Source organism: Python bivittatus, unplaced genomic scaffold, assembly GCF_059951505.1.
Source record: "Python bivittatus isolate LINGU-HERP-01145 unplaced genomic scaffold, Pbiv_v1 ctg000850_np1212, whole genome shotgun sequence".
Lineage (NCBI taxonomy): Eukaryota > Metazoa > Chordata > Lepidosauria > Squamata > Pythonidae > Python > Python bivittatus.
This window is the reverse complement of record NW_028277112.1, coordinates 4,339,715-4,349,957: the sequence shown is the minus strand read 5'-3', so window position 1 is coordinate 4,349,957 and position 10,243 is coordinate 4,339,715. Positions and strand designations below refer to the sequence as shown.

At 39.2% G+C, this 10,243-nt stretch overlaps 1 protein-coding gene across 1 annotated transcript; it reads left to right on the top strand.

The window, feature by feature from the left end:
* The first annotated feature begins 332 nt into the window (after positions 1–332).
* S100Z (S100 calcium binding protein Z) lies at positions 333–9,384 on the top strand. Its single transcript, XM_007436277.3, has 3 exons — positions 333–473; positions 4,442–4,605; positions 8,960–9,384. The coding sequence occupies exons 1-2, from the start codon at positions 333–335 to the stop codon at positions 4,598–4,600; spliced, it is 300 nt and encodes a 99-aa protein (XP_007436339.3). The 3' UTR covers positions 4,601–4,605; positions 8,960–9,384.
* The last annotated feature ends 859 nt before the right edge of the window (positions 9,385–10,243 follow it).

Below are 10,243 nucleotides of genomic sequence, written 5' to 3'. Positions count from 1 at the left end.
CCATTGAAAATTACATTTGCCTGCAACTTTGAGAGGAGATGGGAATCTCATTTGGTCTGGGCACTTCTGCTTGTGTATCTTGCTTTGCCCTGTTTGAGGAACCCAATGCATGAACATGTCTTCCAGGATTCATCTGTGGAAACCGCTCTCCTAACTTAGCATGGTAAACAACAACTGTGTGCTCCTGATCAAAGCAGCAGAGAAGTTGGATGCTATGCTAATGGATTTCTGAGGAGCTGTGTGTTTATTCCTTTGCGTAAGAGGGAATGACTGCCTTTTTGGAGCATTTGTGAAAGCTGGCCATTAGCTTCTGCTCCTTATCCTTTTGCAGTATGCCATCACAACTGGAGGGTGCGATGGATACCTTAATCAGAGTCTTTCACCATTACTCTGCAAAAGAAGGGGATAAATATAAACTCAACAAAGGAGAACTCAAACAACTTCTCACCAGTGAACTTACTGATTTCCTTGCGGTAAGACCAGATTCTTGTTAAGTATTTTCAGTATTGGAAGGAAGAATTGGGAAGGAGGAATAGTCATTAGTTGATACATGAATAACATTTGTTCTTCCAGATAGGCAATCAAATATTTTCTGCAACAGCAATTGTATTATGTATGTGCAGTATTATGCCACTTCCAAGAGAATGAGCTCTTCAAACTATGTAGCCTGGCATCTTGGTTTCATTATTATAGAAAACACAATGGTCGGCTTTTCATATAGGAATGGGAATGTAGGGATTTTAGGTTCAGATCCTGCTTATGAAGTGTGCTGCCAGTTTGGGATAAAGGTCAGTTTCAAAGTAGACATTACTTAAGCCTCATATCTGGTATGGTAGGACTTACTGTGAGTTGGAACTATTGCAGAAAGAGATTATGCTTAATACATTATTAATCAGATAAAAACATAGATGAAAATATAATTTTAAAAAGACTATTTAAAATGAGTTAAAATACATAATTCCAGCACAAATATGAATGCAATTAAGAGGCTTGGAGAATAAAGTATTTGCCAGAACCAAATGGCCAGCGAAGTAGATTCTAGGAGCCCTATTTCCTTAAACACATACTCCAAAGCTGGAGATATATAATGCAAAAGGTCCATTCCCAAGTAGCCACCAATCTGTACTTCACTGTACAAAGCTGATCACACCAAGACCTGTGAAGATACTTTTAAAGTTCGGGTAGAAATAAACTGGACTCTGTCAGACCCACAACCACAGAGTCCAGCCTTTTACTTCCAGGAATACTGACCAAATGCCTTTATGAATGCACATGCTGGCCATTCTTAGAACTCAAAAGAGACAAAAAGCAAGCTCCAAAACCTATCCATAAAATTAAACTTCTTATCCTGGGGCAAACAGATCAGGAATCTTGTTAAAATGGATGCCACTAAAAGGCAATTGGTTTCTCAGTGGAACTGATGAAATATCTCTGCCCTGATGATGACATAAAAGGTTGAAGTCTTTTATGTCATGTGCTGAAAAAAACTGTTACAATAAAAAAAAAAATCAGAGATCAGCAATATAGTAGCTACAGAGCACCCTAGGGGCACTTCAAGCCTTGAAAAATACAACAGTGTTCTTAAAACTCTTGAAATCTCATGAGATTTTGATGGTCTTCTGCAACAATTTCAAAATTTTGCAAGAACTCAATTGAGAAGTCTGAAAAATTATGAGAACTCAATAACTTCTCACTGGATTTTGGTGGACTTTCATGAGATTTTGTTGATTTGGAGGAGTTAAGATGTCTAAGCAATCATGTAAAAGCATGTGGTGGCACCCATTCTTGACCTCTGTAGTTGTCTGACATTATAAAAAGCATCCTCTTATATTCCTACATAGTAATATTCAGTTATCATGACCAATTATACTTAGTGGATCTCAGGAGAAACAAAGCAGGTGGCTGCATCCTCACTGTTGCTAAAGCTGGGATTGAAGACATCTAGCTTGTGTTTGTAAAGTAATCACAAGTTACAATCCTCAGGTGATTCAAGATCAATGTGGGAATGTGTAGGTCATAGACTTATGTCACACACAGGGACTTAAGAGGTTTGTAGTTTAATCTGAAGGCCATTTGTTTAATAAATCTTTACTTAAATGAAAACCATCTGTTTTAATGAATCGCCTGGAGATAAACCATTCCAAACAGAAATTAACACTAAGGTTGGTTAGCTGCAATATTTCTGAAGCCCCAATGATTCAGTATCTTGATACTGATAAACTGTTAATGTATACCAATGCCAAATTTATTTCTGTAACCTGGATAATACAAAACTGACAGTTAAATACCTGGTCAAAATACGTATTGAGTGTTATGTTTTAAATGAGCTGTAGCAAAAGTTGCAGGCGAGTGCCAGCTGTACTTTTCTTCCTATCTAACTTTTTTCCATTTTAAATTCCTTTTAGTCCCTCATCATGTTCTATACTGTAGGCTCTGTCTATATCCAATGCATTTCTAGTTGCCACATATCCCCCCAGTGGCTTCTCTTGCTGACCTAAAGGCAATTTTAGCAGTTTCCTCCAATCCTTCCCCTTTTCCTTCCAAATCTAAATTCAGTTGTGGACATGTTAAACATAGTATTATTTCCCCAGTTCCTTATTTTATTGGTTGCTAGGCATGCTAACAGATCTCAAATGAAAGAGGTATGTGGAGCAATAATGACTGCCAAATCTCAGAGGACCTAACATCTTTCCAAAGCTTCTTTCTAAGGTAAACTAGCAACAGTTTGTTATGGTACCTCCACATGATGTCATACCTTAGCCATTGGTGCACATTTTATCTCTCCATCATCCCTTTTTCTCTTTTTAAAGATGAAATATAATTAGCCAGACAGGCCTGGGATGGAAGCATAATTTTCAAAAGTATCTAGTTGCTTTACCTAACTGCTCCTCTTCTTGCATTCCTCACACCCACACTGCTTGTTCCATACATTTAAAAAAGGCCCAGAGCAGTTCCATACTTTTAAGAAATTGCACCTGAATTTTAAAATACAGAGAGTGTAAAACATTATCAAAGATGGCCCAAGAATATGCAGATGAACATCAGTCAATATCAGGAAATGTGCTTAAGCTTTTAAGGACTTCATGCCTGAAATGGGATGGCATTTCATTCACAGATTGATTAGAAAATGTGTAGACTCTAAATATAATTTCCTATCTGTGCTAAACAGAGGGACTGCCAAGAAAAGCTCTCACGTCAGGACACATTTCTGGGGAGGATGTGATTTTTGCTCCTCTATTTTGTTCCTAGGTTGTATTTTACTAACACTGTTCTACAGAGATGGGGAGGGAGAAAAATCTGATATACAACAGGCACCTGTAATCTATTTATTCTAATAAAACTTGTAATCTTAAAAATTGGCAGCTCTGTAAAAGCAGAAAGAAAAAATAAAACAAATCAGTTATCACTTTTCTTGGATTGGGTTCTTTTTATCCTGTGTACCATCTTATTAAGATGTCTCCTGAGTGGGTTGTTTCTCAGAGTTTAAGTTGGCTGCAAAATTTTGTCGGTCAGGCAAAAATAACAGAGTGTACACTTAACTTAGTACTGGTAGTTTCAGGGCGGGTCCACCTGTGCTGTGAGCTTCAGTTCCCCTATCTTAGATCTTAACTAGATTATAAAGTTAAGCCATAGCAAGCAGCTGCCCTTTTGATTTCTTTTTAATAGTTTAAATATACAGGGTCCAATTTTGATCAAGATGACCATAAGCACTTTGGGAAGACCAACCTTCTCCAGACACTTTCTTGCAAAACCTCTCTCAGAAAGGGAAGGGGGTTTTAAAAAAGGAAGAACGCAATAAAAATTGTTTATTTTAATCACTTAGTTTTGTTTTTAAACCTGGATCCTACGTGTGCACATACGGAAATTTTATGAATCAAGTGATGAAGGATGGTGGGTATTTAAACCTTTTTGCCCGTACTCAGTGGCATTGCTCAGGATTGCCCCTTTCCACACTTATATTATGTGCTAAAAACAAAACCACAATCCTGCATGTTATGACTTTAACCCAGGGTGGGCAATGTTTTAGAGACCTGGACCACAGTTAAAGTTTTAGAGAAGAAATAGAGACTGCCGTGAGAAGGCTGATGATACAAAATGTACAGGGCTGCATCATCTTATAGGTGGAGCTTATGAATTAATTCATGTAATTGAATGATAGATGTAGAGGAAAAATAAATTAACACTCAGCTTGATAATAAATTAAATCATTGGAAAGATTAAAAATAAAATGTATGCATGTTAAAACTAAGGACATATTTTGAGACAAACACAGGCTGCAGACGCTGTTGTGACAATGGTAAATGTCACTGTTCACATAAAAATTCCCTAAGGTTTACAGAGAAAGCATATACATACCCTCAAGGAAATACAAAGAAATCTCTAATGCAACTCCCATGCCTCAAACAATTCCGTATGCTATTGTTTTTTCTTTCTTTCATAGTGTCAAAAGGATCCCCAGCTGGTTGATAAGATCATGAACGATCTTGATAGTAACAGAGATAATGAAGTGGATTTTAATGAATTTGTGGTTCTGGTTGCCGCTTTGACTGTCGCTTGCAATGATTTCTTTGAGGAGCAAATGAAGAAAAGGGGAGAATAGAAATGGTAGGTAGCCCAAAGTTTAATAGCTAGCCTGTGTAGTGTTTCTTTTGATTAATAATTAACTTAATTGGGTTGATATTTTTGGAATATTGTGGAATTACTTGAAAAGGTATGTCAAAGACCCTCTCAACTGAATATCCATTCAAACCTGAGACCCCAGAGTTAGAAAATATGAAAAAGAAAATGTTATTAAAGGCATCACATTGAGATAAAATTTTTCCTTCACATCCAGACCCTTACCATACGTAAGGATGACAACATTTGAAGTTTGACTCCACATCTTGGGATGGAGACCTCTGGAATATGAATTCTGTTCTGTCCTTGAGAGGACAGAAATTATGTAAACTAGCACAGAAAACTGCAGCCTACAAACTAGGGTTTACAACAAACTGGACTCTAATCTAAATAAGGATCCATGGAAGTGTCTTCTTGTTCCCCTTTCTTCTTTGCAATTCACCATGGTTTAAGTGACTGTCATTTAAATACTTTGCTTGTAGCTTCTACAGAATTTGCAGTAAAACGCCACCATAATCTGTGAGCCATCAGGGTTATAACCAAAAGATGTCTCTGTAGGCTTCTAACCTGCCGAGAGGGAAGCATTCAGCTCAGCAAAGAACAGCACAAGAAAAATCACAGATGTTTACAATCCTCAAATGAGCATTAAAGAGTCCATAACAGTAGCCTTTCCTGCTGTGTCCTAGTTGGGAATCTATGCCTATGTGCTCTGCTCGTGTTCCTTGGAATAGCTCTTTAGATGCTGGTGGCAACAGAGATAGGTAGTCCTTTAACATGCACCCTCCAAGAACGTGCATTCTCCAAGCCCACTGTTCTCCCTGTAAGGCCCTTAACTTGTTGCCAGGTGGAGGAAAGGAATCATAGGAAAGACATCTATGCTGGACAAGCCCCTGCCTCAGGTGCTGCTGGGTTTCTTGCCTGTGACTTGTTTTGAGTTGTGTGGTCATTTACAGCTTATCAGTGGATAAGGAATTCATTATCTTTGCACACACACACCCCTCCGCAAACACATACACAAAAGAAGAGAAAGAAAAACAGAGATTTTCATAAACTATGCATGTTTATTTGTGCCTAGATGCAACATTTACAATAATGAGTAAATTTTAAACAGAAGTACAACTATCAACCCCAGTAGATGGGTTGGGGGGTGGGCAACAGGACCATGGCCAGGAGACCTCCAGTCCTACTCTGGCCTGAGACGTCAGGTTGATGGGCAGGGTCAGGGTGGTCTGATGGCACCGTGCCTTTTAACCCAGTTGGACAGACGATCCGTTCAAACAGAGGATGCTTTCAGACAGTAAAGGAAATATCAACACAGTTCAAGTTAAAAATATTCTCATTACATAATATAACAAAATACAAGAACATAAAAGCAATAATACAACAATTAATATAAAAACAATTATTTGAATGACACGGGAAAAAGTAGACAGGAGAATCTAGGAAATGGTTGACCAAACTGGCTGGTTTTAATCTATGGCAGAAACATTTGGAGGGGTGTGGGTGTGTGGACGGCAGTTCCTCTGGGCCATTTTTCACGCCATGGGTGCCATAATAGCGAAAATGGTCTCCAACCGCAACTAAATTTGTGTCAGTAATCTGAATTATGGTAGGCAGGAAAGAACTTAAGTCTTGAGTAGGCCTAAAGAAAAGCAGATACTTCTTAGATATCTTCCTTCTGAGCTATTTATAGCGTCATAAATGGTCACCAATGCTTGGTAATTAACTGGCAACCAGTACAGACTTTTCAGCACAAAACTAACCAAAGCCATTTTCACCCCTAAAGCAGGATGTCCACCATGAAAAAATTAAATCCAGGTACTAACAATCCCTGACCTTTGATAATATTCAAAACCTGCTTCCCAAAGGCAGCTGTTTCAGTCTGTCTAATGCTAGGTGATGTTGAACAGAGAAGTTGTGGGGACGGGAGACAGGTTCATTAAACTGCTGCCAGCTGGGCATTTTTCTTTTCCAGATAGCAAAATGCCAGCTATTCCTCCAGTTCTGTGGTAGGGAAAACAATTTGGGGGAGAAAGATTTGGATGGGAAGAATATTCAGCCTGTATTATATAATTTGCCCAAGTTTAGGGTTTTTCCAGAACTTAAGACTAGTTTGTCTGTTTGTTTGTCTGTTTGTCATCCTCCCCCCAACCCCGTGCCTAGTCTGGGCAACCTCAATCCTATTAGCCTTTTGTATTAGCCTGGCTCTTCTCCCATGCATTGGGCCAGGATAGTAATTGAGCCTATCCTGCTGATAAAGTAAATGTTTCTTATCCCCAGCCTCAGTTATGTGCTTATATATGATAGTGGTTTCTTAATTGGATTTTATATCATTTTTTAAATTGGTTTGGATTGTTTCTGATTTATACTGATGTTTGCCACCCAGAGTCATAAATAATGAGTTGAGCAGCTTTATAAGTTTCATAAATGAATGAACGAATCCCAGTAGTATATGTATGTATGTATGAATGAATGAATGAATGAATGAATGAATGAATGAATGAATGAATGAATGAAAATGAATGAATTTTTATTTATTTATTGATAGCATTTACATGGTCACCCAGTTCAAACAGTTTTCATTTTTTGACAGTCACTTGAAAAACGAATGAACAAACATGCATACATAAGTAAACAAGAACAGCACATACAAGTAAAATGAATAAAACAATTAAATGGTGATCAGAGACTAAAATTAGTTTTGTTTTGTTTTTTTATCTGCGCTCAGTCGTTACCGACTCTGCAGTGACTGCTTGGACGAGTCCTTGCAGTTTTCAAGGCAAGGTGTTTCAGAAGTGGTTTGCCAGAGCCTCCTTCCTAGAGCAGAGCCCAGCTGGCGAGCGCAGGAGGCGGGGTTTCCGTTGCTTCGCGCCCTTTTCAGGCGCGCGTGGTTTTTCGCGCTTACCGGCAACTGCTCCCGACTCCTTTTTGCAAGGCGTCGCCAGCATTTTTCCTCCCACCAGAGTGAGAGTACCCATTTATCTATTCACGTGAGTTTTCGAACTGTTGGGTTTACAGGAACTGGGGAGGAAACAGGAGCTCACCCTGCTAACGCGAAGGCTGGACTCGAACCGCTGAAGCGTCGACCATTTCTGGCCAGCAACTTTCAGCGTCATTAAGCCGCTGCTCCACTGCGTCCCCCTAAAAATTAGTTATAACCCATCAAATTAAAAGTGCTAATTCTGACTCTAGTGCCTGAGGAATGGGGGGCCCTAAACCCTAGAGCAGAAATGAGGAAAACACGGCTCTCCAGATCCTATTGAATTACAACTCCCCCCAGAGTCAGCTGTCAAGAATCATGTTGAAGAACGTTGGGAACGATAGTTCAGAAAGAAACAGAGCACCACAGCTTCCCACTCCTACTTCAGAGTAAACAAAAAAATTGAATCTAGGTCTCAATTATAGTAATTCTAAAGTGATCTACTTACATTCAAGACAAAAAGTATTCCTTATAGGCCACCTGTGGGTTACAATCTATTATTTGAAGACCTGCTACACGATACAGCAGAAATCCATTATTGTCTCTTATTGCCCATTATGGTAATACTGAAGTACCATGTAACCTGTAGGACACCAGGTGACAGTAATACTTTTAAGTAAGAATCTCTGGGCAAGTATATCAAGCTTTATTAACAGGACAACTGATACATATACATATGCGCATATGTATACATGTAATATTTATACAGCCACCCATGTCACAGAACATGACTCTGGGTGGTGTACAATAAAAAAAAACAATCTACAAACAGGAGCACCAATCGGGATTACTAGTAACAGAATAGTAGAGAGAGTTATTATTATAGGCAATACAGCCATCTCACTAATTCACCACTTCCCATATATTTGTGAAATGTATTAATTTCAGAAACGTAGCATGTAGGGTAATAGCCCAAAAGCATATTCAGGGTTTTGTTGTTGTTTTGGTGCTTTTGAACCATTCTTGATTCCTGGCAAGTACCTGGATGAGTCCCTGTGGTTTTCTTGGCAAGATTTCAGAAGTGATTTGCCATTGCCTCCTTCCTAGGGCTGAGAGAGAGTGACTGGCTCAAGGTCACCCAGCTGGCTTCGTGCCTAAGGCGTGGCCGGAACTCACAGTCTCCCGGTTTGTAACCTGGTGCCTTAAGCCACTACACCAAACTGATTCTCATCTTCAGTTTAAAGACTTTTAAAATTACCTTAATGATACCTGTATTTGTATCTGAAACCCTAAGCTTTTTTCCATTACAACCTTTTTTTTACTTCCACTTTTATGCATATGGCCATATACGGCATGTACTATAAAATGAATAACTTTCATCTCCCAAGGGTGATTGCTTCATATTTGTTCTCTGCACTGCAGGCTGAAACTACCTTTTGGACACGATGGGAGAGAATAACTTCAACTGAACTCGATTTCATCTCTCGTGTTCCACACCTTCCCTTGGTACTGATGTTGGCTTTCCTTTCTCTTCTGATAATACATGTTTTTTCCAACAACACTGTCATTTTTTTTTTCTTTTGTATTGGTGCATGTAAACAATTCATTCATAAGTGAAGTGCATTTGGTAAGCCTGCCAACTACTTTAGCATTTGTGAATGCGAATGGGGATGTAAACACAGCTGTTATATGTATTGGATTTATTACCATATTAAGTCTGGTACTGTTGCATGCCCCCTTGCCTTGGACAAGCAGGACTGAATCCTAGAGAAAGATGGAATAGAGGCTCATAGCCCGAAATAGCTGTTTGAAAAGTTTTTTGGTTTTTTTTGTTGTTTGTTTTTTTGGAGGGGGGTAGTGATTTCTGCTTGAGTTTAAGCACACCATTTTGTGCTTAATTTGTGGAGATGGCTATACTGGAATTACATAGCCTTTCCACAGGTAGAGGTGTTGCACAGCAGTGTCTTAAGATGGCTGAGAGAGAACATTTGCTGTTTGTTAATGCATCATAACTCAAGTACAGTACCAGCAAAGAGCAACTGAACACTGTTTCCTGAGATGCTGCCAGCAGCCTTCAAAGCTATAAGGAGAACACAGCTGCTGATCAGCTCTCCTCTCTGGTGAAAATTTATTTAGTATAAATATTGTTTACTGCAACCTTGTTTGGTTGGTGGGCACTCTTGCTAGATGGCAGCCATGGCAGGTGTTATCAGTCCCAAAATATCAATGTATCAGAAGGAAATTTGGTGAAGATCTTCCCCATCATTCTAATTCCCAAGGACCTCCCTAGTAGCTCTCCTTTTGATGCTGTTTGCCTGTTTTTTGTTTTTTTTGCAAGAGTGCACCCTTCCAAGCCAAGCATTGGGATGCAGCCACATAGCTGTTGTACGTTCTCAAAATGCATAAGGAATCCCATGCAAGGCCACAGGCTTTGCTGGGAATAAAGTTGATGCTGGCATTTAAGCTGTAACATGTTCCCCAGTTACTTATTTTGAATTAAAGGATTCTTTAAAATTGTAAAAGTCATGACTGACAGGGATTCTGGTGGGCACCAACCAATGCTTGCTCTTTGGGCACAATGATGCCCTTCAGCATCAGATAAGTTACCTGTGATTTAATCCAATGCCAAGAAATGCATCCCTTATGTCACCTGACCAAGAGCCAGCTGAGATAGAAACCCTTAATAGACTCAGCCTTAATGGGCTA

What these genes read in the sequence shown, in the direction of transcription:
- S100Z (XM_007436277.3), top strand. Translation starts at nt 333, where the DNA reads ATGCCATCACAACTGGAGGGTGCGATGGATACCTTAATCAGAGTCTTT. An exon ending in AACTTACTGATTTCCTTGCG is followed by an intron (nt 474 to 4,441) that starts GTAAGACCAGAT and finishes TTTCTTTCATAG; the next exon opens with TGTCAAAAGGATCCCCAGCT.